At 53.5% G+C, this 27,076-nt stretch overlaps 13 protein-coding genes across 13 annotated transcripts; 4 read left to right on the forward strand and 9 right to left on the reverse strand.

Annotated features, from left to right (window-relative positions):
- Nucleotides 1-43: 43 nt before the first annotated feature.
- Nucleotides 44-760, reverse strand: BU26DRAFT_391005 (uncharacterized protein; the record flags this gene model as incomplete). Its single annotated transcript, XM_033822699.1, has 2 exons — nt 44-419; nt 561-760. Coding segments are annotated over 2 exons (576 nt in total), but the record flags the coding sequence as incomplete, so codon positions are not given.
- A 533-nt stretch (nt 761-1,293) lies between these two features.
- Nucleotides 1,294-3,181, reverse strand: BU26DRAFT_524601 (uncharacterized protein). Its single transcript, XM_033830324.1, has 2 exons — nt 2,858-3,181; nt 1,294-2,806 (listed from the first exon to the last, which is right to left on the reverse strand). The coding sequence occupies exons 1-2, from the start codon at nt 2,874-2,876 to the stop codon at nt 1,773-1,775; spliced, it is 1,053 nt and encodes a 350-aa protein (XP_033676958.1). The 5' UTR covers nt 2,877-3,181; the 3' UTR covers nt 1,294-1,772.
- A 272-nt stretch (nt 3,182-3,453) lies between these two features.
- On the reverse strand, nt 3,454-5,735 carry BU26DRAFT_467843 (DUF791-domain-containing protein). Its single transcript, XM_033825270.1, has 6 exons — nt 5,043-5,735; nt 4,524-4,987; nt 4,368-4,479; nt 4,198-4,317; nt 3,801-4,145; nt 3,454-3,744 (listed from the first exon to the last, which is right to left on the reverse strand). Exons 1-6 carry the CDS (start codon nt 5,290-5,292, stop codon nt 3,659-3,661), a joined length of 1,377 nt encoding a protein of 458 aa, XP_033676959.1. The 5' UTR covers nt 5,293-5,735; the 3' UTR covers nt 3,454-3,658.
- Nucleotides 5,736-6,159: 424 nt separating this feature from the next.
- BU26DRAFT_439514 (hydrolase CocE/NonD family protein) lies at nt 6,160-7,821 on the forward strand (the record flags this gene model as incomplete). The annotated part of the gene is made up of 1 exon (XM_033824344.1): nt 6,160-7,821. One exon carries the CDS (start codon nt 6,160-6,162, stop codon nt 7,819-7,821), a length of 1,662 nt encoding a protein of 553 aa, XP_033676960.1.
- Nucleotides 7,822-9,470: 1,649 nt separating this feature from the next.
- On the reverse strand, nt 9,471-9,974 carry BU26DRAFT_510900 (uncharacterized protein; the record flags this gene model as incomplete). Its single annotated transcript, XM_033827260.1, has 2 exons — nt 9,471-9,592; nt 9,644-9,974. The coding sequence occupies 2 exons, from the start codon at nt 9,972-9,974 to the stop codon at nt 9,471-9,473; spliced, it is 453 nt and encodes a 150-aa protein (XP_033676961.1).
- A 1,947-nt stretch (nt 9,975-11,921) lies between these two features.
- On the reverse strand, nt 11,922-12,287 carry BU26DRAFT_387892 (uncharacterized protein; the record flags this gene model as incomplete). Its single annotated transcript, XM_033822669.1, has 1 exon — nt 11,922-12,287. A coding segment is annotated over one exon (366 nt), but the record flags the coding sequence as incomplete, so codon positions are not given.
- Nucleotides 12,288-14,020: 1,733 nt separating this feature from the next.
- BU26DRAFT_389162 (uncharacterized protein) lies at nt 14,021-14,557 on the reverse strand (the record flags this gene model as incomplete). The annotated part of the gene is made up of 1 exon (XM_033822679.1): nt 14,021-14,557. A coding segment is annotated over one exon (537 nt), but the record flags the coding sequence as incomplete, so codon positions are not given.
- A 730-nt stretch (nt 14,558-15,287) lies between these two features.
- Nucleotides 15,288-16,025, reverse strand: BU26DRAFT_555695 (uncharacterized protein; the record flags this gene model as incomplete). Its single annotated transcript, XM_033832337.1, has 2 exons — nt 15,288-15,921; nt 15,979-16,025. The coding sequence occupies 2 exons, from the start codon at nt 16,023-16,025 to the stop codon at nt 15,288-15,290; spliced, it is 681 nt and encodes a 226-aa protein (XP_033676964.1).
- Nucleotides 16,026-17,770: 1,745 nt separating this feature from the next.
- Nucleotides 17,771-18,286, reverse strand: BU26DRAFT_387981 (uncharacterized protein; the record flags this gene model as incomplete). Its single annotated transcript, XM_033822671.1, has 1 exon — nt 17,771-18,286. A coding segment is annotated over one exon (516 nt), but the record flags the coding sequence as incomplete, so codon positions are not given.
- An 819-nt stretch (nt 18,287-19,105) lies between these two features.
- BU26DRAFT_407625 (HET-domain-containing protein) lies at nt 19,106-20,764 on the forward strand (the record flags this gene model as incomplete). The annotated part of the gene is made up of 1 exon (XM_033822884.1): nt 19,106-20,764. A coding segment is annotated over one exon (1,659 nt), but the record flags the coding sequence as incomplete, so codon positions are not given.
- Nucleotides 20,765-21,469: 705 nt separating this feature from the next.
- On the forward strand, nt 21,470-23,228 carry BU26DRAFT_544100 (uncharacterized protein; the record flags this gene model as incomplete). The annotated part of the gene is made up of 5 exons (XM_033831720.1): nt 21,470-21,889; nt 21,941-22,187; nt 22,243-22,601; nt 22,656-22,873; nt 23,015-23,228. The coding sequence occupies 5 exons, from the start codon at nt 21,470-21,472 to the stop codon at nt 23,226-23,228; spliced, it is 1,458 nt and encodes a 485-aa protein (XP_033676967.1).
- Nucleotides 23,229-23,910: 682 nt separating this feature from the next.
- BU26DRAFT_495156 (uncharacterized protein) lies at nt 23,911-24,849 on the reverse strand (the record flags this gene model as incomplete). The annotated part of the gene is made up of 2 exons (XM_033826209.1): nt 24,517-24,849; nt 23,911-24,465 (listed from the first exon to the last, which is right to left on the reverse strand). The coding sequence occupies exons 1-2, from the start codon at nt 24,541-24,543 to the stop codon at nt 23,911-23,913; spliced, it is 582 nt and encodes a 193-aa protein (XP_033676968.1). The 5' UTR covers nt 24,544-24,849.
- Nucleotides 24,800-27,001, forward strand: BU26DRAFT_524606 (t-complex protein-like protein 1). Its single transcript, XM_033830325.1, has 3 exons — nt 24,800-25,121; nt 25,179-26,702; nt 26,768-27,001. Exons 1-3 carry the CDS (start codon nt 25,076-25,078, stop codon nt 26,875-26,877), a joined length of 1,680 nt encoding a protein of 559 aa, XP_033676969.1. The 5' UTR covers nt 24,800-25,075; the 3' UTR covers nt 26,878-27,001.
- The last annotated feature ends 75 nt before the right edge of the window (nt 27,002-27,076 follow it).

A 27,076-nucleotide genomic window follows, 5' to 3' on the forward strand; every position in this document is an offset into this window, starting at 1 on the left:
CCTCGTGATAGTTGGATCCGTTGCCAGCTCTCAAGTCTTGAAGAGGCCGGGCTCTCCGCTCGAGCATCCCTTGGGCGACATCGAAGAGAAAATCCTTAGGTAATACTTCGGCGTCCTTCTCGCCGAGCCACTTAGACCATCCCTGCTCAATGTAGAAGTCCACTAGGAGCCTTCTCATCGCACTGGACCGGGTCGTGCCGTCGTAGATGAGGCTGATACAAGTACTGGACGGATATCGCTCGAGCCCGTCCTTCTGTTTCTCCTCTGTGGCTTCGATGATAGCATCGACGATTTTGTTCTTCGAGAAGACATCTTGGACCTTGTCGCAGAAGACGTAGAGCTTGCAAAGCTGCTTATACTCGGATACGAGATGATAATCTATGGGCTTCTCTTCTTCTGAGACTTCTTTTTCTTTTTCGCTGTCGGCATCGCTCTCGTTGCTGTCGCTGCTGTCCTCGTGGCTGCTTGAGGCGGGATCGAGGTCGTTATTCTCGCCTTTTCGTTCGTCCGTCGCGTTTTTAGTTGCAGTTTCTTCTGGAATTTCCGGTCGCTTGTTCAACGGCAGCAGGCCCGTGTACAGCAGCTGGACGTAGAGCTCGAATATCTCCACGTCATCCTCCGGCAACTTCACCACCTTCTCTTCCGCCTCCTTCCAGTTCCCGTTCAATGCCTTAGAGAAGAAGGCTGACCGCGAGCAGATGAGATCTTTGTGTACCCAAATGGACTGCGCCTGCTCGCCTTCGCCAAGTCGAACCTCGATGCCGGTGCGACCAAAGCTGATGTGTTGTTAGAGATAGATATTGGCAGCGTTGAGGGTCTGTGTGAAGCCGCAGAAGAGTGAGCCAAGCGCTCATGTGGCGCACTTACTTTGTAGCCATGTACGTAGACACGCGGACATTGCTGTTCTTTGTCATTGTTTAGTGCTAGTTGCTTTTGGTTGTCGTTGCGGGAGTGAAATTTGGCGTTGAATGTATTAAGGTATGTGTGCGTGCAGCTAAGAAGAGAAAGCGAGGTAGTTCGCCAAGAACACTAGCCCGTTTTGGAGAGTGAGTGAAAGGAGGGAGTGTTCTGGATGACAGATTGTGGAGAGCAAATTGCGGTTGTGTCGAGGAATGGGTAGTGCTTAGGGAAGATCTGGCGGTCTGGCCCATGGCTGTTATTTATACTAGGGAGAAGTGCGATCAGGGTGAAGCGTTGTGAAAGCAACGTTTTCTCAAGGGTAACACCTCTAAGTGTATACGTGAAAGCTAGCGGGAGAGCTTTCAACACGAAGTTGCGTCGGAGTGAAATGTTGTTCTTTGTTCCCCCTCGGCCTTTCCGAGCGCTCCATTGTCACTCAAAGCCCTATGTCGCCCGCCTCGGGGTTCTGGTGTTTTCGTAGTTCACCGTCCGACCGTTAGACACCGAAGACGACCGGCCTATCGAAGTCGAGGCGCACCCTAGTCTCACTCGACATTCGACTGGGTGGAGAGGTGCTCAGGTTAAGTTTCAGGACGTGTTATGTCCGAAGGATGTGAGAGGGGAAAGTTGGGGGGTGTTCAGCAGGAGGAAAGTCGGACGACGGCCAGTACGTCATTCCTCGCGCTAAGCCTTGACGAAATTAGCCCATCTATCCCCGTTACCACACGCTTACAAGTCTTCCACTTCCGAGTATACCCTGAACATCAGTCCTATACCAGACGCCAATAGCGATGCTGCATTCCCAGTATCTACTTCTTAAGAAAAGTCCAAATATCCACACTTCACGCATCCCATCCTCACCACCCACGCCTCTAACCCCTCCAAAGCACGCTCCTCTCATCCCGCGCGTTAACCCACACATACTCCGTACACCTCGGATCACTCTTTCCCTTCGCCAGCGTAACCGCCATAAGATTAACCTCCATCCACGTCGGCCGCATACCCATGCCCTCCAGCCTCTCCCACCACTTGCGGAATCTCTGGAACGACACGCTCGGCTGATCAGCCCCGACATGGATCTCAATCATGACCTGTCCGATCGGCAGCACCGCATCGCCCTCGGCGCCCTTGTGCCGCCACTCCCTGGCAAAATGATTCATGACGGTGTCGAAAGCCGTGTATTCGTTGCCCTCGATGTCGATTTTCAGGATGTCGATGTAGGTATGGTTGTTCTGCGCCATGAGGGCTTGCAGCGTGTAGAATGGTGGGTTTCTCGTGGGCTGGTCGACTTGGCCGAGGCCGACTTTCTTGAAGAAGGTGCGGGGGCGGTGGGCTTCGGCGATTTGCGGGCCCCAGCCGTCGACGGAGAAGTCGTAGCCCCAGATCTGCAGGCTGGGGACGCGCTCGAGCATCTCGGCTTCGAAGGAGGATTCGTAGTTGATGCCGAAGCTGTACATCACTACGCCTTGTTGTGCTGGGGAGGACAGTCCCCACCTTGACGGTGCAGCTGAAGGTGCCGGAATCGACTCGTAGATGCTCATTCCGCACACCCATTTGCCTCCGTCGCCTAGCCTTCCCACTCGCTGGATGTCGTGCGGACATGTCCATGTCGGGGGGAAGAAGTCCCAAAGTGTATATGGGTACTTTCCAAACTCATCCAGTGACTGTGCCGGGAACAGTGGAATCTGCGGGTTGTCGGGGTGTGCGACCGCCATCTGCTTGCGTAGTTCAACGCTCTTCAGCCATGATTTCTCGGAAAGCGCAAACCGCTCTCGCAACGTTGGGTACTTCCGATTCGATGAGCGCTGTGGGAGAGGGAGTGAAGGGAGGAATGAGCGTTCTCCGCTTTTGTTCTGGAGTACTGCAACGACGCAGACAAGAATAACAAGAGCGGCGATCACACGCCCTTGGAGAGAGTAAGCGGAATTCGATGGAACATACAGGGTATTTGACGCACCTTGGAGCGACCGGATCATAGTTAGACACTGCTGCCGGAGCTTCGCGAAGTTGAATTCACGAAAGAAGAGAGTGAGGGGTTGGAGGTCAGAGGTTCAGGAATACTAGTCGCGGTGTTGATGGGTTAGGCGCAATCGAAGGAACCATAGTAGTCGAGGGACGGCTGAAGATAGTCCGGATGAAAGTTGCCGACTTCAGCGACGTGACAGGGTCCCGTGGGTCTGTCTCCGTGCACCTGCAGCGGAGCTTGCCACCAGCGCGCCAAGGCCAGCCGTGTGTATCAGCCAACGGCATACCGTGCAGCAACAGGCAGTGGAAGTACGAGCTGCTGCTTTATTTGAGACGATATAAGCCTCTTCAGGGGACCGCATCCACATCGAGCCCTATTCAGACGCTCGTCGCCAAGACTTGCCCAGTCGTGGCGGAAGGACGACCCGCGCCTCACACTAACTCCACATTTCTGAAGCGCGCCTAGCCAACGCCACCAGGGATGCTTTCGATCGGCGTGTCGATCGGACAAGTGACGGAATGCAATCACCGTATTCTGTGGTCACTGTGGATCCAAGTCGGTAACCGAGCCGTTTCAGGATGTTCCCCAATCGGATCGGAATATTCTAAGTGCCCTCCTGTGCACTTCAGAGCTCTTTTAGTACCGGACAACCCACGTATCTATAGCTGAGAAGGTCGTCGCAACAATATTCGTATTTAAGCACGGCTAGGCGTGCATACCTAGAGATTATCGACCCGATATTCGGGAACAATTGATACACCAAAACCAACGCAGCCGGCTTTCGATAATGTATTACGCTAAAATTCGGTGCACTGCGAGTGCTGCGACGAGCAACAGGCCACTGCAGGTGATGAAGACCAGGTCGCGATGATGCTCTCCTGTGCACATGTTAGCGCTTACCGTTTTATCGTGATAACTTTGGTTGCTCGCTTACCTTCTTTCGTCGTACTCAGCGCGATCACGACGAACGCATTCAATGGGACCCTCAGAATGCCGTAAACGCTCGCTCTTGCTCCGTCATCGATAAGTTTGCCCTTCAAGGAGCCCATCACTGGGTAGTAAATTCCGCAGCATACCTCGAAGATGCAGAAGGCCCAGAGAGTAATGCTCTCCTTGCGGACATATGCGGGGAAAAAGAAGCACATAGATGCAAGGGCTAGGGTACAGATTAGGATGCGCTTGGCCGGGGCCGCGGATGAGGATGTGACGTTGTTGTAAAGCTGGGAACCGAACATCATGGAGCACATCAGGATGGCGAAGATCAACCCAAATGGTAAGTCTTCATAGTCAAATTAGCACCGCAATAGGAAGCGGGTGGACACTTCACTTACCGCTAGAGGACCCAGCCAGCTCATGGCAGAGCTTGAGAGCTGGGAATTTGAAGAAGATGAAAAGGAACAGCGAGCCCTCGAAGAAGCATGATGCAACCGCGAGAGTTAAGATGTTCTTGTCTGTTGTCCACTGTTAGGTGAGCTCCTTTGGATATGTTCAATGACCATACCCTGCAAGACGAGCCTCAACGCAGACTTCGTGGGGGCCTCATCGTTCGCTTGCTGTTCCAAAAGACCGGTCGATTCTTCCGAGCCACCTTGCCTAGCGCCGTAGTTCTCCGGCTATCATGGTCAGCCAGACCCAAAGCGCCGATTCCAATACTCACCCATGTCTTTGATATCGTGATAAAAGCAATGGACAAGCATACGGCTGAGGCCATGAATGGCGCTTTTGCCGTTCCAACCATGCCCACGAGAGACTCCGCCAGGATACCTGCGCCGATAGCCACAAGGCCATTCAAGGTAGTCATGGTGCTAAAGATGCCGCTTAAAGCCGATCCTTGCTCTTCCAGCATCAGCCCGTTGAATTCAGCAACGAGCCAGCTCTCGAAAACGCTGTACAGCAGAGTGGCAGATATGCCGCCGAGGATCCTACCCAGGAACAGAAGGACAATCTGGTCGCTGAGGAGCGTGAGGCATGATAGCGAATAGATGACGCAGTAGGCGAGGCATGCTGCTTTGCGACCAAAGCGATCCGCAAAGGCACCTGCGAAGGAAGCGGATACGCCGCCCGAAAGGAAGCCCACCATGAAGAGAAGCGCTACGAGGCTCTCTGCAAGGCCTTTCTCATCTGAATATAGATGTTAGCTTCTGCCTACGCCTTCCATAGGACTTCCTGACCCTACCTTTGTAGATGGGGTAGATGTACGGTCCCTGCAGCCAATCGGCGCCGTTCACGAGAAGATAAACAGGAAGAAACCGCCATTTGAGGCGTGTCACTCGCTCTTCATCGCCTGTCTCTCGACCTCGATGTTCGACCTTCTCCGGGTTCGCTACGCTCTCGCTGGACGCGACGGTTTTTGCGCGATATGATTGATACAAGACGACGCCGTTCAAGAGGAGGGAGCCTGCCAATGTGGTTCGATAGAGGTCCATCTCAGTGGTGTTGCAATACTGAATGTTCGGCGTGGACGAACGACGGTCATGTTATCGAAGGCCTGGCTTTCCTGCAGGGGGGACAAGCTCCGCGCATGGGCCAATCGCGGGAGCCCATACCATTGACGTGCGCCATGCATGACGGAGGCAAGCGCCAGGACTTTTATTTACTGGGCGGAGCGGGTTGTGTCTTGTGAAAGTGGGCCGTGTTTGGTCTTGGAGTGAAGGGCCCCGCGTCTACGGTTCTTGGAAAGCTGAGCCGAGCGCCGATCGTGTGGAACCCACCGCGTCGCACCATCAGCTTCGCCGTTGTTGGCATTCTTTGATGGTATACCCCTGCAACACAATGTTTTGTTATTCTCTAATATGCCCGGGCAGTTCGAACGTGCTTGCGGATGATTCGGACACCATGTCGAGTCTTGAAGAGCGAAAGATGCGCCGGGATGAGCGGCATCGAACTCTTGGGTGCACAATTACCTAAATAGTCAGATTCCTATACCGGTAATGTAGCATTCTAGCCTCTCACTACTGTAATAGCTGCAGTCCAGAAGAGTCTCGCCTGGGGCGAGACTAAGTGCACGTGACGTAAACTTTGCGTCTCGATCACCTTTTTGTCTGGGACCGGCAATGAATAACCGGGATGCTAACGATTTTCGGCTAGGAATGGCCTATATGAGGGCACTAAAGAAGGCTTATAATGGTCAATATTGGTTCTCGTGATGGGTGCAGGTTCCGTTCCGCCCGCTTAACCTAATCTGACTAGTACACGCGCTACCAGATTTAGAAATGCAGGGATGGCACCTATCAACAACCTCCTTTCTACCTAGGTACACCCACAAAGCAAAAACGCGCCGACTGCATCTTCCTATGACGAACCCGACAAGTGCCAGCCCCAATTGGGTCCGTGGATTCTTCGGTGCCCTCCTTGACCGCCTAATTGGCTGGCGGTTGGGGTTTCCCCCAGAAACATGCAACTACAGAGTCCAAGGCCTGCGCATCCCCATATCGGATGGCCTCAACCGGATCGAGTTTGCTGCAGACCTATACCAACCCATTCTTCCTAAAGACACCAAACCCGCAGGTACAATCCTCGTATGCTGCCCCTACGGCCGCGGTCTCCCACTTACTATTTGTGCTCGCGTGTTCGCTTCGCGAGGGTTCCAAGTCCTCTTCAGCAGCTGCCGCGGTACTTTCGGCTCCGGCGGCGAGTTTGATCCTTTCCGCACCGAGGTAGAAGACGGGAAGGCCGTTGTCGAGTGGATGCGCGAGCAAGACTGGTATACGGGCACTTTTGCGACCCTTGGTGGTTCTTACCTAGGCTTTACGCAATGGGGTATTCTCTGTGATCCACCTAAGGACATGGTTACTGCGATTATTGCCGTCGCTCCACATGACTTTGGGAGAGGGATCTGGGAAACGGGTGCTCTCAATCTGGATATTGTGAGCTGGGCGAACACGATGGCGCATCGAGAGGAGCCGTATTTCCTCCTACGCCGTATACTGAAACTGAACAATTTTCGACCGGTTTTGGACAGCATTCCTCTGGCTCAGAGTGTAGAGAAGGCGATGGGAGGTAAAGCGCCGTGGCTGAAGAATATCATGTCGAAGCCGAGCTTGGAAGATCCGCACTATGCCCCGATGAATCTCGGAGAGGCTCTCGAGCGCGTAAATATCCCGATACTACTACAAGGCGGGTGGTATGATATCTTCACGGAGCAGACAATGGAACAATACTTTCGACTGCAGGAACGAGGCTGCAATGTTGCATTGACGATGGGCCCTTGGACGCACAATGGCGTAGGATACGATCCGATCACCACGCAGGAGTCGCTCGCGTGGATGGAAAAACATCTCGCCCAGCAAGGGAAGACGGAGCGCCAGGCGCCCATGCAATACTATGTCACCGGAGCCGGGGAATGGCGCCACACTGCCAAGTTTCCTCCTCCATCCGCGCCATACACATTGCACCTCCGCTCAGGCCAAAATCTCACCAGCGAAACTCCGGATTCCGAAGCCACGTCCTCGGACTTCATTTTCGACCCCCACAATCCTACACCCACCATGGGTGGGAACACGCACAGGAAAGCTGGCAGTGTTGACGACACAGCCTTATCGAAACGCTCCGACGTCTTGTCATTTACAACCGCCCCGCTCGACGAAGACCTCGAGGTCATAGGAAAGCCCATCGTCGAACTCAAGCACTCCACCGACAATCCCTACGCCGACCTCTTCATTCGCATCAGCGAGGTAGATGAGAAGGGCATGTCCCATAATATTACCGAGGCGTACCAGCGCTTAGACCCTGAGCGCAAAACGAACGTGGTTCGTCTTTCGCTCCACTGGTGCGCCCATCGGTTTGTCAAAGGGAAGAGCATTAGGCTTATGGTGGCCGGCGGGTCGCACCCACATTACGCCAGAAATATCGGGACGGAGAATCCGGATAATACTAGGAGCGATGTGAAGGCCGTCAGGCATACGATCTTCCATGGAGGCACGCAGATTTCGAAGATCGTGTTACCTTCAGCATAAGGTGTGAGGGTTTCTGGCGAGGGTTTAATGTGGGTCATTCCATGCGCGGCTGAAGAAGAGGAGCGGTCAAAGGGATTCTGTCGAAGATGTGCGATGCCACGCCGGGGCGAGATATAGCGCCGTCAGAAAGGAATCACCAAGATGTCATGCTAAAGGGCACGAATGATAGTGGCTTTACGAACTCCTTTGCACATTCTATGTGAGCACCCACTCGGCAATGACTCATCCGCCCACGTCCTCACTCGAGTCAACGAAGCACTGGCCACTTTCTCCCCTCGAAGAAGCATGAATACGGAGTCTAACGCGCTCAGCCGCCCGCATCTAAACCCTTTAAGAAATATCACCGACGCCATTAATTGGCTACGAATGCAGTCGTCCCGCAGAGCACAGATGCAACGAGTGGACGATCATTCAGATCTATGGACATCCTATCTACCTCCCCGTCATCTCCCTGAGAAACTCCTTTCCAATCCCCACCGCTGAGCTCATCCTCCGGCCGCTTTAACCCATTGGGCTCCTATCTGAATTTGAGCATTTCCACGTCCTTGATCCCATTGGTAATCCCTTTGCAGTAATCCGCCACTACAAGAACCGTCAATTTCCACGCGTTCAAAATCTGCCATCTCGTGGACTTACATGGATAGAACCGGAATATAACATCAACGCCATTGCACACATAAGCATTAGTGCCGTGGTGCTCCGCCAGAATCTTGCAAAGCTCCTTGGTGTCGATGGCGTACATATCGATCTGTATTCCTGGCTTGTCGTCGTTGCCGACGTACTGTGCCATCAGGGCCCTCTGGGACTCCACTGTGCCGAGCAGTTTCGTCGGGGTGTTTGCCACCCACTCGGCGTTGTTCCCCTCCTCGTTGATGATGAAGTTGCCTTCCCATGCTTCCATGAGCTTCTTGCACTTTTCGATGTCAGCTGGATTGACGGGCATCGTGCGTTCGAATGGTGTAGCTGTTGGTTTCCGTCTTTGATGCTGAAGGGAGGTGGTAAATAATAGGTGGAGAGTCTTGGTGGTGCTGTGAAGATTGCAGGTATGGTAAGATCAAGAAAGAGGATTCGAACAAGGTAGACGACACTTTTTATGCCCAGCCCCACGCTGACTCTTCATCAATATACAGTCACTACGGAGTACGAAAGGCCCACGTATGAGCCACTAGTAGTTCGCGCAGTCACGCGAGGCGCCGGTGCGGACTGACTCAAAGCGCAATGACGCAAAGCCATATATGAGGGCGACCGGTGTATCTGCGCGTCAGTAGACCACTCTATCCGCTGCCGCCATACTAGATACTGAACCGCCCGAGACAGACTTCTACGGTGGCTTTAAGAGAAAAGGGCTGCATCAAGGAAAGCAGTGAGCCTCCAATCAGTTCTCATCGTGATATCCAGCACTATGAGGCTCACGGTCTTCCACGGGAGCGAGCAGACATCGAAAATTGTGTTACCATTGGTAGCATAGGATACCATTGCATCTAGCATGGGTCACTGCACCACGAATATTGACCGGTTCCTTTGCTTTGGGCTATGAGAATCCATTTGAATACATACACTCTCCCGTCTGTCTGTCAATTTGCCACTAACACAAGTATTCCATCATAGAACCCTTCGCCACGCCCATGGAGTCAAAATCGAGCTCAAAACTACTGGCTCGAGGGTTGCTCCTCGTCGTTAAGAATAACATAGCCGGCGCTAACAGCAACATGCTTGAACAAGTTCGGAATCTCCAACGACTCCCCCTTTTCATAATCATCCTTTGCACTGCCTGCGGCGATAGGTCAGCACCTCGAATACATGTAAAGGGTGGTTTACCTACATGCCACGAATTTGAATACAATGAGGTGGTTCTGGAGAAATAGAATAACCTTCGACTGGGTCCCGAACTCGGCAAGCTCCTTGAGCATATCTTTTCGTTTCCCGGAATGGAAATCAAACTCGCACCCTTCTTCGTTCCCGCGCAGTGGGAACATTTGGCCCATGAGGCAAATGCCCATTTCATGGCCCGTGTCGCCGAAAATGAATTGGGGAGTGTTGGGAATCCATTCTTTCCTGTCCGGCAGGAGGTGCTGCTCATATTCCTCCATCAACTCCGTGCACCGAACGACCGCCACGGACAGCGGCTCGGATGGAGCTGAGGAAGTTGCCATGGCGCTCTAGTGGGGAATTATTAGCATCAGCCCCTACATGATAACGTGGGAATTAATGCGCACTTAGCCTTGAGCAAGAGAGAAGAAACCGAGGTGGAGGTGAGAATCAAATATGTTGCTTTGATCGATCCGGGTATATGTCTTGGATGACGCTGTCGCCCGCGGGTGGAAGAAGAGAAGAAGAAGAAGACATGTCGAAGAAAGGGTTATATAGACTCTCGGAGTGGGGTGACTCAGAAGCACAAGCAGCTTCAGAAATGACTCCGCAATCGCAAGGTGAGTGGGGGTCGTTCGTCAATGCGCATGGTTATGAGCCATGGGTCGAGGGCGATGGCCAGGGCGCGCCCCCCGTATGTGACCAACAACATCCAAGCTCGCCCTGACTCTTCGACCTCGCTTTTCGCAAGGCGAACGGCGAACATCCCATCACCACATCTTCCCCTTATCCAAGATCATGATAAACCTCTGGGTGACAATTCCAAACCTCCTCCTGTCCCTTCTCCATCATCGCCTCTTTTCGCTCCCAATCCTCTGGCTATCCCAACTCCGCCCTGGACTCCTCCGGCAATTCTTCCTCCCACCTCGCAATCACCTCAAGCTCATATCTAACTCGTTGTGGATACATGTCCCGCATCAGCAGCCTCAAAATGGGTTCTGCGAGAGAAACTTCCAACTATACCTAAAAGCGACAGTGCAGCTTCATTGAATGCATCCGAACAAGAACAGGCATGGCCGGCCTAAAGTGTGATGGGACTTTCCGACTCTCGGATTCCAAATCCCCGGCATACCAAGCTCTATATTTCATATGCTCGGATGCGGCCATCTGCAGTTTGCCCTCGTAGGCGACACCAAGTACGCGCCGCACTCGCCGCTATTGCAAACACCACCATCTATCTTCTTTGGGAGAGCATTTCAGTTTCCTGGCCAATCTGGATGGCGTGTTGTTAATTTTCCGTTCATTCCTGGCCAGGGAGCCTAATCCGGACAGGCACGATGTAGATTGGACAAACGATCCGGAAGAATCAGCATCGCCGTAGCCGCCCCAAAGTGCAGAAGATATTCCTGCTATGGTAGAAGCTCATACTCTTACTGCTCCCGCTTCCACTCGTTTGACTACTCCTAGGTTATTCTTCACATAGACTTTCTCGCCAATCGGGGGGTTTTTTTTTGGAGTTCAACGTTTTTCACTGTGCACATCTTCCTCGTGCAGGAGACTTCGTCATAGAAGGCCTGGAACGGTAGCAAACCCTGTTCCCAACTCTGGAAAGAGGACATCGAAGATGCGACGAAGATGCGTTCGAACGGTTCTGATACGAGAAATTCAGACCCGACAATTCAGATACCGGCGCGACGAATAGAACGGACGGATAGCTGGAAATACCGGATTCATTGCTACGTGTGTAACAGTGTGTGGGACATTTAATTTTATGCATATCAACCCCGAAAACGATTAATGCAAACGGTGAACTCGTCTAAGTTTGAGGTTTTAAGATTCCTAGCAGTGGCCCCTTGGACTAAAGCGCTTTTGCTTCAACTTAGGTGGAAATGAAAGAACTCAGAAAGTCTGTCCATTCCTCCTCTCTCCGCTCGCAGACCTCCACCTGGACATTCCATTCCGATTTCAGATAGTGCTGTGCAGTCCGGAACTAGAAGTCTCGGAAGGTTGAACCCGCTTCATGAAAGGTAGGACGCTATATCATGAGATGGACCGGTATAATTGAATCCTTTCCTCAGGGCAGCGACGAGATCCACCAGAGCCTCTTTCGGGACAATTTCGAGATTGTTGTAGAGGCAATTGCGCAATGTCTTCTCTCTAACGCCCGTGGACATGCCAATGACGAGTCGCCTTGCCGGACTACCTTCTGGCGTGCCCTCGTAGACCTTTACTAGTATATTCACAGCTGGCGCAATGCCGATGCCATCCCGGCTCGTTTGCTCTGCCACTTCTAAGAGAGCGGTGAAAGTAGCATCCTTGGTCGGGGTATCCTGAAGCTTCTCTGCAAGGATATAGAGGCAGAAGAGATTGTTATATTCCTCATTGACGGTCGTCCTAAATTTGTTGTGGTCCAGGGTAGCAAGTTCCTCGCTGTCCACCGACATTGTATGGAGCCGACCGGTATAGACATAATTGAGATAGATTCCAAATATATCCGGCTCGTCTTCAGGGAGGTGGACTATGTGCGCGTGGGCTTCCTCCCAATTGCCGTTCAAGGCGCGGCGGAAGAACTCCGATCGTGAGGTGAGGATCGATTCGTGGGCGACGAAGTCTTTGCTCTCTGGCTCTTTTCCGACGCGAACAGTCACCAAGGCGGACGGATCAAAGCTGTCGATCTAGAGTCAGCAAGATTGTAATTTTGTTCATCTCAGCGCCTTCCTCACCTTACGCCGCCGCCCCTAAGCGCTCGGGTAGTATTTGTAGACGTCATGATGTTCCGATGACGTTCCACAGTGGCGTTTGGTTGTTGGAGTAAATCACTAAATTCCAATTTGCGCGAAGAATATCTCAGTGAGGTGGGCGTTAGCGTGACACTAAGAAAGCGCGCTTCACCTGATTCGGCGTGGAAGAGTGAATTAGTGATACTCAACAGATAACGGGTTCTCAGATGTGAGGTTATGTAGCTTCATCGCCACCTCCTTCATCGCTATCACTTACATCGCTATCACTTACATCGCTATCACTTTCGTCGCTATCGCTTTCATCATGGCCACCTTCTCCACGTATGTTATCCGCCTTGTTCTCGCCACCCTCCAGCGCACCAGCCCTCTCCCCCTTGTCTTCCCGCTCCTCCTCATGATACCGCCTCGCATCACAATACTTCACATCCTCCCACCACTTCCTCACCTTCGGGGGCCCGTACATCAGCGACAGCGCAACGTCAAACAGAAACTCCTTGGGAAACTGCTCCTTAAACCGTGTGAGATATCCCGGCCGCATTCTTTGAACAGCCAAATCGACAAGGAACCATCTCGCAGCACAGTCTCCACCTGTCCCGTCATAGATGATGCGGATGATATCTGTTCCTGGCATCCATGCCAGGCCTTCCGCGTCCACCGTGCGCACTTTACAGAGCATGGTGTCCATTATAGCGTTCTTCGACGAGTTGTCCTGGAACTTGTCGGCGAGGACGTAGAGTTTAGCGAGCGCGATGCCCCCAGGGACCAGACGTTCTGGAGGGGAGTCTGGAGGCTCTTTTATGGGGACGGTGCGTGTACACAGTAGCTGCACGTAGTGTGCAAAGAGCTCCGGATCATCGTCGGGAAGGTGAATGACCTTTTCCTGCGACTCTATCCATGGTCCATTGAGCGCTTTGCGGAAGAAGTCGGAGCGGGCGCATATCAGGTCCTCGCAAATGTTGAAAGTCTTTCGAGTTTCGGGGTCGTTCCCGACATGGACTGTTATAAGTTTGTTGACGCTGCAAGGACGTTGTTAGTACGGAGCTCTGGGGGTAGTGATGCGTGGAGTTTGGAGTTGCTTACTCGAAAGTTTCGTCTTTGGGGACGCGAATATCCCTAGGGTGCATGAAGCATCTTGAGTGGTCCATAGTTGCTAATGTATGAGCTTTTAGTGTGTTCGGTAGAGTAAAGGGAAGAAGGGTGGTTTTAAATATTTCGCAGTCCAACGCGGTGAAGCACGGCACATATTGATGTGTCACACCGAGAGCTTGTCAACGAATGCTCAAGTATGTGATAGTATGAGGGAATGTATTGAGGTAGCATTGAACTATGAAGGACTGGCTTCTAACATGGAAGGAAGGGTGGATAACTGGACGCTTGTTATTCACCTAGTGAGTAGTCCAACCGCGGTAGCAAGATCGCCAGCCTTTCTTAACCTAATACCGTTGGATAACCGCCACATATTCCTTCCTCGTATGTGGAAACTTCTCGCGAGCCCCAGGGGACCACAGTGAAGCGCACAAAGTACGAGCATAACAGAGGCCTCAGGCACTCCCAACCCCAGCATCATCCCCCTTCCCCTCATGATAGTGCCCAACCGGACTATACTTGGTGAAATCTGGAGGAGGGGCCCGACGATCGACCATGCTCATAGCCAAGTCAGCCATGAACTCCTGCGGGAAAGAGCCGCCCTGGCTAGTCATCCACTGCCCCGTCGCGCGGAAAGTGTAGAGGTCGACCATCAAGCGGCGTGCCCCGCAAGTTCCCGATGTTCCGTTGTAGATGATCCGGAGGTGTTCGCTTGATGGCAGACACGGTTTGTTGTCGGGATCAGCTTCTCGTGACTTCGCGAGCAAAGCGTCCAAGGCGGCGTTCTTCGCGGGGACATCCTGGAGCTTTTTGACAAGGATATAGAGCTTGCACAGCAGGGTGTATTCATCGCAGTTGGCCGCATCGACGGGCTTGCAAGGAAGGCGATCGGTGTACAGTAGCTGCATGTAGAGGTTGAAAGCGCGCGGATCCTGATCGGGGAGTTGGAGTGTTTCCTTGGCCGTAGCATCCTTGAGGAATCCGGAGCGGGCGCAGATGACGTTCTTGTGTACGGCGAAGTTCTGCTGTCGCTCTCCTTCACCGACACATATCGTGACGATGGCGGAACCGAAGCTGTGAGCAAGCACGTGAGACACCCTCTTATCGGGCACTGGAGTACACTCCGAACAGGCCTTCGGGGTCGCTTGGCTGTTTGTGAAGTCGAACAAGCCAGTTCGAGCCACAGGCTGACCTGCACCAGCAGACGCGCTAGCGCCGAACAGCGAGGTGGCGGGAGATTTCGCAGTGCCCGTAGATAGTTTCGGACCACCGGAGAGTCCGCCAGCGTTGTTTGTAGGCGTCGGTTGCGGTGGCGTTGCCGACCTGAAGGGAAGTGGGCGGTTAGATCCGGAGTTACCGAAGAGACTCATCTTGTTGAGTGCTCGGGACCGTAGAGGGAGAGGGTGATGTAGGCTGGAGGGTGAAGACGAGAATTTGAGAGATGTCGAAGGCCTTGATTAGAGTGGGGCTACGCACTGTTGTCATTTGGCGTTCTTTCACTGCGGTGAAAGCTAAAACCTTTCGCACGCTCGCTTCTGCGCCTTCATGCGGGTGCAAAAGTATGTAGTATGAAAATCAGATTTGGTGAGAATCACAGAAGCGCACGAAAGAGATAGCTTAATCGGTGCATCCAATAATCGAAGATTAAGAGAGCTGAGAATGCCAATCACTCAACCTGCCCAAGTCTCCCCTCAAGGAATCAAATGCCTAGCATGAGGACCATATCAAGCCGTCTCCCCACATATCTCACAATACAAGAGTGGTTGCACCTGCAATTATAGTTGTCTTGTTGCCGTTCCCGGTTGAGCTCAACACGTTCTTCCGGCAGGACTACCCCGTGTTGTTGTTCTTCTCATGGTACTCCGTGTTGGTGGCTCGGGTAGGGTCCTCCAGGCCGGGTTTCCGTAGCGCGAACATTTTGATCAAGAGATCGTGCTTGAAGTCTTCAGGTAATTCGGCTTCGGCCTCGGCCATATAGGAAAGAGAAGCCCGATGAGCATAGAAATCTACCAGCAGCTTCCGGGCGGACGATCCTGCAGTCGTGCCATTGTAGATGACCTTAACGCTACCGGGTGCAGGTGCGCGGCCGACGCCATGATCATCTTTAACTTTGGATCTCGCAATAAGGGCGTCGATGGCGCTGTTCTTAGCCCCTATGTCTTGTAGTTTCTCCGCTAGAACGTAGAATTTGCAGATGCCTCTATTCTCCCAATCTGGGCTGAGGTTGAGTGTCTCCGAATCCGGCGTGGTCGGAAGCTCGCCATTGTAGATGGAATGGACATAGATGGCGAAAATAGCTGGATCGTCTTCAGGAAGGTTCACGACTCGCTCTTGTGCTTCTTTCCAGTTGCCTGACAGCGCGTTCTTGAAGAAGATAGACCGTGCGGTGATGAGCGCCTCGTGGACATCGAATGATTCTCGGTACTCGCCCTCTCCTACGTGAATCTGAATCACGCCGCGGTATCTGGCGATGTTACCTTAGCCATATTGCAAGCTTTCCCATATTATCAGTGGTACTTACGTGATCAGCTTCTCGCTGAGCACACCTGGATCTTTGCGGGTGCTCATCGTCACTTTGCCGAGGCGTTGTGTTGGCCTTGGACGAGGACGCAGAGATTTCGCAGAGGTATTAGGTACAAGGTCACGAATTAGGCTGTTAGTGAAAGGGACAGGAGAGGCAAATGTGGGGCGCCACGCAAAATCACGCGCGACGCGCTCCTCCGCCCTCACTTACTCCACTAAAGGCTCCGCCTCGATTCAAAGCGAAGGCACGAAGGTACCTGATTAATGCGTAGCTTTTCAGCTTGCAGTGAAACATGCCCCCCTGTCCGGTTGGAGGCATACGCGTTGGGGTGAAGGTCAACAGAGCAGGCGCCCACTGTCTCCCCTGTCATTGCAGAGGTGTTGCGTCATAGGGGTGGCTGAAGTCGCTGAAGTCGTTCAAGTAGCGTTAATGAGGCAAATTGGTGCCCTTAGGGTGGCAAACGAAACCTCAGCAAAAGATCCGATGTCCAGTTTCGCAGCGGCAAAGTGGCGTCGGTATTCCGAAAACCCACGCACTTCCGCATTCCAAGATGCGAGAGTCGGACGCCATGCACACTTCTCTTCTAGATCGTAGCCCATACCTCCGTCCACCGCGATCCAGCCATCCACTCACGTCCCCCGCCACAAAGGTGCCGCGTGCTGAACAGTCCCGAAATCGAATATTCCTCCTCGTGCACCCTCCACCGGTCCGTCTATCACAAGCTCACCATACTTGATCTCCAAATCCAGTAGGTCCTTCGGTAACGCCCCAGTTCCCACTTCTGTCTTTTTCTTCGTCCATATTGAGCCGTGCCGTTCTCCATCTCTTCATGTAGCCGTCAGAACTGGGCGGTCGCATTTCATCCTTGGCGGAAGGGGTTCGACGCGTAGCCCGCACGAGGAATCACACGAGCGCCTCCAACTAGTCAGAAAACCCCTTCCTAATCTTTCTCCCTGTGTGATACACTCTATCTCAGCTTCCCATTGCAGCTGCGCAGCCGTTCCGTGCCCGACTCCGTCGCCGGGCGTAACGGAGATGCCGACCCGGGAGCGTGCAGATATTGGCCATTTCAGCGTTCGACAACCGGGAACAATAAAGTCGGTCATGCGGGTCTGCGTTTTAGAGGCATATAAATACTTCGGCACGTAAAGGGAGAGATGATTACATTCATGGTTTCGTCGGAGCCCCGCTTCACGTTTCGCGGTCGGCGCTATACTTGATTGGGCAATACCACTAACTAATTAATCACCGTTCTGATAGCTCCACCCCTTTTCGTCTCTCAGGAATTATCATCCTTGGGACTCTTACACACCGCGACGAAGCTCTAGGAAGCTGTACAGATGAAAGGAGAACATGTGTGATAGATGTATCGAAGAGACAGCCGTTCATTTTCCTCTACCAGCATTTGCATTCCACCATGGACAAGACCTCCCCTTCATGCATCACTCTGTGTGTCGCTCTCCGCATCCCTCTCACTATCGCTCTCAGTTTCGATTCCATCCTCATCGCTCTGCTCAGAGTCACTGTCATGCCAGAGCCAAACAATATCGTCAAACGACTGCGGCCGTTTCCCAGAGTGTTGTTCCACCAGCCCTTCGGCGAAGCGAATCAAGAATTCCATAGCCCAAGGTTTTTCCTGCAACGGCACCAAGTACGGATCGCTAATACCGGCCTTCACCACAAAGACATCAACGACAAAGTACTGGAGAAGGTCACGTGTAATCGGATCCTCCAGGCCGTAGACATAATCCAGTACCTCGAAACCGATGCATCGTCTACTCCGTTTGACGTCTTCGATGATCTGCATTTGCACTGCAGTCTGGAATGAACAGTCCACGAGCTTGTCGCCAACACTATAGGCTTTGAACAGTAACAGCACCCTGTCATCTATCGTCTCCTCTTTTTCGTCCCACTCCTGAAACGCGGCGTCTTGATTCACCCATCGGACATAGAGATTGAATGCAGTGGGGTCCAACTCTGGAAACTGAGCAGTCTGCATGACGTCCTGTTCCTCCTTGGTCCATTTCGCTCGGCACATTGGACAAGTCTTTGCTGTGGTCTTCCACCAGTCCTCAATGCATTCCTCGTGGATGTTTTTGCCGCACGCCTTGCAGTGCAGGATGACTCGCTTCTCTGGGTCGAGGCCTTCGGTGCAGACCGCGCATTCGTCATCAGCGCTGAAAGGTTTACGGCATTTCTGGAATAGCTTTTTGAGTGCTACCGACCGGGAACAGAAGAGGTCTTCGTGGACGAATATGGGACTTTTCTCTGGTCCGACTTCGAGCTTTGCCAGCTTCGTTCCAAGAATGATCGTGCGTGAATTTCTCTTCCTCTTGTTGGCTGGCATGGGAAAGACTTGTCGCGTTCGAATAGACGAAGCCGGGCTGCTAAGTTCTGTGCTGGAGTGAGATGATGGCGGTACCGCTTGACCGGCGGTCTATTGCGTGCCTTATATACCAAAGCAGGGGGCTTGTTAAGGTGGAGACAAACAAGACGAATCGGATAGAAGAAGGACAATCAATTCGAACTGAGAAGAAAATCGCAGTGTGTTACAAGACGACCGGCGTCCAATCCAAAGAAAGAGCGAGATGGAGTAAGACACGTTGAGAAGCAAGGCTAAGGAACAAGCCGATAGAGAGAATACTTTCTGTGGTCGCCACGGGCAAAAGGCACCCGTAGGCCTATAGACGCATACGAATTAGTGCAGGTTCCCCGCGAGAGCTAATTATGCATGTCCTTGCCCAGCTCCCGGAAATACGAGTCGTAAGCTACTCGTGCTTGGCTTCACTACGTAGAATGCAGCAATGCCAAGGGTAGCTGAGGTCGCATCGCGAGGCTGTGCTGGGCATAGATGCAGCGAAGCCACAACTCTCGTATCGTCGCTCGGCCTGCGCAGGCACCTGGGTTCCGGCGCTTAAGATAGATGAGAGTCGCCACTAGACTTCAAATACCTGTTTCTCTTTCTTCCATCTCTTTAAACGCGAAATCTTGAGGCTAGTCAAGAATCGCAGTACCGATGGCCAGCCCGCTCGGTATCATATACCAACCGCTCCGCGCACAAGACGAAATCCGTCTCATACGACTGAAGGATACCGATGCGACGGACACTGCTCGACATGTCGAATGCGAATTGGAGCATGCGCGCCGAAGCAACTTCCCCGACTATACGGCACTCTCCTACACTTGGGGAAGCAGCAGCGACACACGTCCGATTTACGTGGACGGCGGCCTAGTTGAAGCCGGGGTCAATCTTGAAGAGGCACTTCGAGCCCTGCGGGACCATACGCCAACCCGAGTGCTCTGGTGTGACCAGTTGTGCATCAACCAGGGCGATGATGCGGAGAAGTCCGATCAGGTCCAGCAGATGAAGGAGATATACAGCGATGCGACCCGTGTTATTGCTTGGCTTGGGCCTGCAGCGGATAACAGCGATGCTTTGATGAGCCGGCTGAGGGAGCTCGACCTAGTCTCAGATGAGTCGGCAGACCACTCAGCACTCCTGGCATCGTACGCAAGGGATGAAGAGCTTACCTGGATCCCAAAAGCATTCGACGATTTCTGCAAGAGAAGCTATTGGCGGAGACTCTGGGTTATACAGGAATTCGCCGTTGCAAAGGATCTGTACGTCCTCTGCGGTAGCGCAATGCTATCGGCTGCACACTTGGCAAACGCGGTTCAGTCTTTGTTCAAACTCCAGGGTCAAATTCACGACCACGTCTTTCGAAGCGAGAAAATACCGTGCGGCCTAGAAACAATGGAGAGGAGCTATAGTTCCTCAGCACTGAGCTTCGTCATGGCCATCACCACGCGTCGGAGTCGCCACCATAATTCAGACCCGTCCAGAAGTGACAGCCTCTTCCGTGTCCTGGTTACCTCTCTCGTGCTGGAAATCGATTACAACCATCCCGACTGCACAGACGCCAGAGATAGAGTATTTTCGGTGTTGGGCCTTGCCACAGATGCGGCAGATTTCGAAGGGTTTCCCGATTATTCCAAGGGCTCTGAAGAGGTCTATGAAGAGTTGACTCGCAAACTACTCCAGAAGGGCGAAATCGACATACTCTCGTACTGCCAGTTCCCTCGGAAGATAAGAGACCGCGAAATGAGCAGTTGGGCACCAGACTGGGATACGCCGATCCGTCGGCCATGCGCGAAGTCTCCCTGGTTCAGCTCGTTCTCGGCATCTGGAGACACCCTTGCGGAGCAGGAAGTCTGCTTCCCCAGCCCAAGGGCTCTTACATTGAAGGTCGTCTTTGTCGACTTCGTCGAAAAAGTAGGGAATTTGTGGGATCCGGATTGGATGAGCACTCTAGAACCCGGAGATATAATGTCCTATTTGGCGGAAATCTGGACATTGTGCGAGGAATCGCCGCGCATCCAAGAAGACGAAAAGGCGGCGGCAACCTCGCGAATCGCGATAGCGGACCGTTTAGTAGCCACAACTCCTGAGCTGCAAAGTGCCTCCGTAGCACTCTGGGCTGCGCTTGTTCAAAAGTTTGGTCCCCAGGCGACAACCGTCCAGCCGGCTTCTTCGGAAAACACCAGCTTCGAACGTCTATTGACTGTCTATATGGAGCAGTTCAAGAACCTTCATTCACGGCGCCCCTTCCGATCCCGAACAGGCTACGTCGGACTGGCTCCCGCTGGCGCTATTAACGGAGATGTTGTTGTTGTGATCCTGGGAGGGAAGACGCCATACGTCTTGAGGGCGAGGGCGGAAGGGGGGTACACTCTAGTAGGGGAGGTCTATGTCCATGGCATCATGTACGGAGAGCTGTTGAAAGAAGATTGGAAAGCGGACACGTATACGCTGTATTGAGGAGGGGGCTGAGACGGATCCTGTCGAGGGAGCAAAGCTTAGCTGGATTAAAGTCGCACGATAGGAGGGGATCGGAGAATGGAGATCTTGAAGTCGCGTCGACAATATTTTCTTCGGTTTGTATGCTTTCAGTTTGGTGGTCGATCGCTGAACGGATGTGGTTCTAATCCTTCCATACGTATGACGTCATTCTTCATCCTTCGCCCACCTCAACGATCAACAATCACAATGCCGGTGTTACAACTCATCATGGGAGCTAGAATAACCATGTGGGACGCCTTACGTCTCCGCCATGCCCGCCATTCCTCCAACAAGCTTTAGGCGTGCAGATCGCCAAAGCTTCGCCTCTCACAGCATAACCGACGCTTCATTACGTATCGGTCCCCAAAAGCGCGAGGTATGAGAGGCTACAGTGAGGGACCAACATGCCAATGACGTCTGTCGGAGAACCGTGCACGTGGTGCATATCGACGACGAAGGATCTGGATGGTTATCATGGAGCTGCTGCTGCTCTCCCCGCGGTTAGCAGACTAACAGGAGTTGTCATTGCTCCTTGCCCTGAGTTTCGCTACTGTGTGGGCTTCTGTGGCATCTATCTCCGCCGAGTAGCTACCGAAGAAAAAGATAATGCGTCCGACAATGCGAGAGAACTCACCGCCCCGTCGAGGAATGCAACCCTCAAACGCGCCCGCGGCCCCCGCAACAGACGACTCCACCCACAAGCCCTCGTACGACAGCGAATACACGAACGGAACAAACGGCCACGCTGCTCGCGACCCAGAGAAGCAAGAAGAACGCCGGCGAGAACACCGCCCCTCCTACCAAGAAGCTCGCCGACGCAGCTCATGGGCCAACAAAGAGGATCCGTTCGGGGACGAAGAGGGCGCGGAGGTCAAGTATCGGACGCTGCGATGGTGGCAAGCGGCCTTTATCATGATCGCGGAGACGATCTCGCTCGGGATCCTGTCGCTGCCGTCGGTGCTGGCGAGTATCGGGATGGTGCCGGGGATAATTCTTATTGTGGGGTTGGGTGTGCTGGCGACGTATACGGGATTTGTGCTGGGGCAGTTTAAGCTGGCGTATCCGCATGTGAGCCTCCCTCCAGGACTATAGAGCGCGTGAGATGCTGATTGCTTGAAGGTGCACAATCTGGCCGATGCGGGCGAAGTCTTGTGCGGGCCTGTAGGCCGCGAAGTCGGCGGCGCAGCGCAGACTATTTTCCTCATTTTTACCATGGGAAGCCATATCTTAACCTTCACCATCGCGATGAATGCCATTACGGGGCATGCAACATGCTCTATCGTCTGGGGCGTCATTGGACTCATCGTGCTGTGGATCTGCACGCTGCCCCGAACACTGAAGAAGGTCTCATATCTGAGTATCGCATGTAAGCCCTCGCTATCCCACTCCGCCCACGGATGCTAACAGCGACACTTACCCAGCATTCGGCTCCATCACCGGCGCAGTCTTCATCACCATGATCGGCGTCGGCGTCGACCCAGCGCCAAACCTGCATCTCCAGGCAACGACAACAACCGCCTTCCCCAAGGCCTTCCTCAGCGTCAGCAACATCATCTTCGCATACGCCGGGCACGTCGCCTTCTTCTCCTTCATCAGCGAGTTCCGCGATCCGACCGAGTTCCCCAAGGCGCTGTACCTGCTGCAATCCATCGACGTCAGCATGTACGTCGTAGTAGCCATAGTCGTGTATCGATACACAGGATCCAGCGTCTCGAGCCCCGCGCTGAGCAGCACGAGCCCCGTGGTTATGAAGGTCGCGTATGGGATTGCCCTGCCGACCGTAAGTCTCTCCCCTCCTTACTTACAGAACGAGAACCTCCTGACAGCGACTCAGATCCTCCTCGCTGGCGTAATATACGGCCATGTAGCCTCCAAATACGTATACGTGCGTATCTTCCGCGGTACGAAGCACATGCAACAGCGTACACTGCTGTCCATCGGCACTTGGGCCGCCATCACTTTGACCTTCTGGCTCATCGCCTGGATCATCGCCGAGTCGATTCCAAACTTTAACGACCTGCTCGCGCTCATCTCCTCGCTCTTCGCGTCATGGTAAGCCGGCTTTCACTACGCGCTCTTCTTCTTCTTCTTCTGGGAGCATTGTTGGAATCAGATTCTGGCCGTCTCAGAACTTGAATGTTTGCCCATTCTCTTACTGAACGATGATGGCTGACTGTGCACCCTGCGCATCAGGTTTACCTACGGGCTGAGCGGCGTGTTCTGGCTATTCCTCAACTACGGTCAATACGCGAGTAACTGGAAGAAGAAGTGTTTGACCGCGCTGAACATAGGCATCTTCTGGCTAGGCGCTGCAGTGTGCGTCATCGGCCTGTATGCAAGCGGAAAGGCGATTCACGAATCCAGTTCGAGCGGCTCTTGGTCGTGCGCTGATAATACTTCGAGCTGAGAAAGGCACGGCATGCGCTGAAGGTTTCCAGGATCGGTTTTTTTCACAGCTGAAATATACCCCGGTTCAGATGAGGAGCTACGGTCCATGCAGCACCCAGCAGCTTGGAGGGAAGTAAGCGCTGACTCACGGATAGTCATCCGATACTAGTGGGACAAATTGAAGTACTCTCTTGCCCACAGATGGATATCTAGCGTATCGATATGTATCTTCGTATATGCGACCCCCGTGCGCGCCCCCAATATAGCACAAAAGAATTCTAGAATGTCTAGGAACGCCGGTCTGTACACCGAAATGCCCCTCTTTCGCCCTGGCATGCTGTATACAGGTCCGCTGTAAGCTTCGGATACTCTCGTGGACGTAGACTAGTAGTCTACTAGATGAGGCAGTCAGAATGTCGATCTTAGATACCCTTGGCTATAGCGACCCTGGCGGCGCTAAACTGCATTGATGACCGACCCTCCGACCTAGTGGACCCAGCACTCATTCTGCCCCCAAACCTGCGTTCAATAATTCCAGCTCTTGCTATCGTCACCAATCGGACCCCACGACCCATGCATTCGCCCGTCGAAAGTTCCCGAACGTAAATTGAATAGGTGCATAGAATATTGAGTGCGCATTCCATCGTCTTTCGCCCACGCCTGGTTCCCAGGTTCACCCTTGACGTCGCTCTGCAAACAGCTCAGAAAAAGACCAAAGGATCGGCCTGCAGCTCGCTCAAACCCGGTAGGCAGTCGTGAATGACAGTGCAGAAGACGTTGTGATTGGCTGGCTCTTCGTCCTGATTATCCGTCAGAGGCGTAAGCCGGACCTTCCGCACTAGGCTCTTGGCTTCGGGACTCAAATGTCGTATGAAATCCAGGACAGGCAGATAGTTGAAGGCATAGAAGTGGAATAGATTTTCGGAGTACAGAATCGAGAGACATTCGTGGTAGATGAGGCGGTTGGTGCGCAGGATGTCGAGGGTCAGCTTGTCGGGATGCGGGCGGCATTTGCGGTTCGATTTCTTGCTGACAACGGTGGTGTCGCAGTCGGTGTAGAGAAGGAACCTCTTGGTCGAAGACGGGAGAATTTTTCTGAAGATCTCGCGGCGAATTTCAGAGGGAATCCGGAGTAGCGGCGGGCAATTGTCGAGAGCGGTTATTGTCTCAGGAATAGAAAGCTGCTTGACCACAGAATCTCTAGAACCTCCTCTGCGAGGCGAATAGATGTCGTCTGAAGTCGGCGTAGGCGCGAGCTATTGCGGAATTGAGCCATGATTCATCAGAGCAATGCGCATTTGGCTCACCTTCTTCGTGAATGTCTTGGCCGGCATGGTGAAAGCGGGCCGCTCAAATATGCCCCAAAGAGCAGAACTGACAGATGCAATAGGATATTACAAAGCTAAAGAACAGGATTCGAGGGATATTCGTTCTAAGATGGGCCAGATGTGGTCACGAGGACAGGCGGCTTGCGCTAGATATCATGAGACACGGCGACGAAGGGGGTCCAGGGCGAAAGAAGAAGCGCAGGACGAGAGCATAAAGGAGAGTGGGATGGAAAGAATTCAGCGGGACGGAGCAGCGGGGCGTCAACGGGCAGCACAAGCCATGGAAACGAGATGGGAGGAAGGCAGCTGGGTCCGTCATCCGTGAGGCTGGTCCCAGCGTCGGAGGCGGAGAAACTGCTCGGAAGGTGGTCCGGGCGCGCCTTCCAAATTTCTCGACGCGACTGGCGCCTGCGGGGACCATCGATCAAGCTCCGAAGCTGCTCTGCACGATACCATTCCAACCTCTTCCGACACTTTTCTCTGCTGCGTCTTTGAACAGCGCTCTTGAAGGTCTTTCTTTGAATTCCTCCCCGCCACCATGTCGTTCGGCGGCCAAACACCGACCATTGTTGTTTTGAAGGAAGGTAGGTGCTTCGAAGCTTCTACACAGCTGCCACACGCTGACGGTGAGTGACGTCTAGGTACCGATCAGTCGCAGGGCCGAGGACAAGTACTCTCCAACATCAATGCCTGCATGGCTGTGCAGTCAACAATAAAAGGAACGCTCGGCCCGTATGGCGGTGACCTGCTGCTGGTGGACGAGAACGGGAGGCAGACGATTACGAACGACGGCGCGACCGTGATGAAGCTCCTCGACATCGTCCACCCCGCCGCCCGCATCCTCACAGATATCGCGCGCTCGCAAGACGCAGAAGTGGGCGACGGCACAACGTCGGTCGTCGTGTTAGCAGGGGAGATACTGAAGGAGATCAAGGACTACGTGGAGCAGGGCGTCAGCAGCCAGACCATCATCAAGGGCCTGCGGAGAGCATCGAATATCGCCGTGAATAAGGTCATGGAGATCGCCGTGGAAACCGCCGAGGGCAACCAGCGCGAGACGCTCCAGAAACTCGCTGCGACTGCGATGAGCAGCAAGCTGATACACCGCAACGCCGACTTCTTCACAAAGATGGTGGTCGACGCCGTGCTGTCGCTAGACCAGGAGGACCTCAACGAGAAGCTCATTGGCGTCAAGAAGATAACTGGCGGCGCTCTGCAAGACTCGCTCTTCGTCAACGGCGTTGCATTCAAGAAGACCTTCTCGTACGCCGGTTTCGAACAGCAGCCCAAGGCCTTCAAGAACCCTAAGATTGTGTGCTTGAATGTGGAGCTAGAATTGAAGAGCGAGAAGGACAACGCGGAAGTGCGGATTGAGCAGGTGTCAGAATACCAGGCTATTGTGGATGCAGAGTGGCAGATCATCTTCAACAAGATGGAGGCGTTGTACAAGACGGGCGCAAAGGTCGTGCTCAGCAAGCTTCCCATTGGCGATCTGGCGACACAGTACTTTGCTGACAGAGATGTCTTCTGCGCGGGACGAGTCGCATCCGATGACATGGAGCGCGTGTGCAAAGCGACAGGCGCCAGCATTCAGTCCACCTGCTCCGACATCCAGCCCCGGCACCTCGGAACCTGCGAGCGCTTCGAAGAGCGACAAATTGGTGGTGAGCGCTTCAACTTCTTCGAGGGCTGCCCCGAGGCAAAGACGTGCACGCTTGTGCTCCGTGGAGGCGCTGAGCAGTTCATCGCCGAGGTCGAGCGAAGCCTGCACGACGCCATTATGATCGTCAAGCGCGCCATCAAGAACAGAAGTATTGTGGCTGGAGGCGGAGCCTGCGAAATGGAGATCTCGTCGTATCTGCATGCATACGCCGACGAGAACGTCCGCGACAAGAAGCAACCCATCATCAAGGCCTTCGCCAAAGCGCTCGAAGTGATACCGAGGCAGCTCTGCGACAACGCGGGCATCGACGCAACAGACATCCTCAACCGCCTGCGGGTCGAGCACAAGAAGGGCAACATCTGGGCGGGCGTCGACTTCGTAAATGAAGGCATCGCGAATAACATGGAGAAGTTTGTCTGGGAGCCTAGCCTCGTCAAGATCAACGCGCTACAGGCGGCGACGGAGGCGGCGTGCTTGATTCTAAGCGTGGATGAGACGATACGTATGACTCCTCCCCTTCCTTTCTCGCTTTGAATACGAGACCTGAGCGCTAATGATTGTTTGCAGAGAACCAAGAATCAGCGCAGCCGCAGGCGCCGAATAGGGCTCTCCCGCCTGGTGCGGCGCAGAGGGCGCTGGGGATGAGGGGGCGTGGAAGGGGTATACCGCGGCGGTAGAGGGAAGAGTAGGCTTGCATGATGTGTGGAGTGTATGTATACCACAATCTGAATCTGCGCGGGCACCGCGCGAGGTACTATAATGAAAAGCGTCGACTCACACATGTGCGTAAACCCAGCTATGCTGATTGTGGCATTTGCTTCAGATATTCATCATTCAGATACTGTGAGCACAACTCGGTCTAGCAGGCTCTACGCC

This window comes from Trematosphaeria pertusa (genome assembly GCF_010094035.1).
Source record: "Trematosphaeria pertusa strain CBS 122368 unplaced genomic scaffold BU26scaffold_21, whole genome shotgun sequence".
NCBI classification, from domain to species: Eukaryota; Fungi; Ascomycota; class Dothideomycetes; order Pleosporales; family Trematosphaeriaceae; genus Trematosphaeria; species Trematosphaeria pertusa.

Coding starts and splice junctions, on each gene's coding strand:
- BU26DRAFT_467843 (XM_033825270.1), bottom strand. CDS start 5,292: ATGGACCTCTATCGAACCACATTGGCAGGCTCCCTCCTCTTGAACGGC. Junction 4,480..4,523: donor TCACGATATCAAAGACATGG/GTGAGTATTGGA, acceptor TGACCATGATAG/CCGGAGAACTACGGCGCTAG. Junction 4,146..4,197: donor GCTGGCTGGGTCCTCTAGCG/GTAAGTGAAGTG, acceptor TTGACTATGAAG/ACTTACCATTTGGGTTGATC.
- BU26DRAFT_524606 (XM_033830325.1), top strand. CDS start 25,076: ATGTCGTTCGGCGGCCAAACACCGACCATTGTTGTTTTGAAGGAAG. Junction 25,122..25,178: donor CATTGTTGTTTTGAAGGAAG/GTAGGTGCTTCG, acceptor AGTGACGTCTAG/GTACCGATCAGTCGCAGGGC. Junction 26,703..26,767: donor AAGCGTGGATGAGACGATAC/GTATGACTCCTC, acceptor GATTGTTTGCAG/AGAACCAAGAATCAGCGCAG.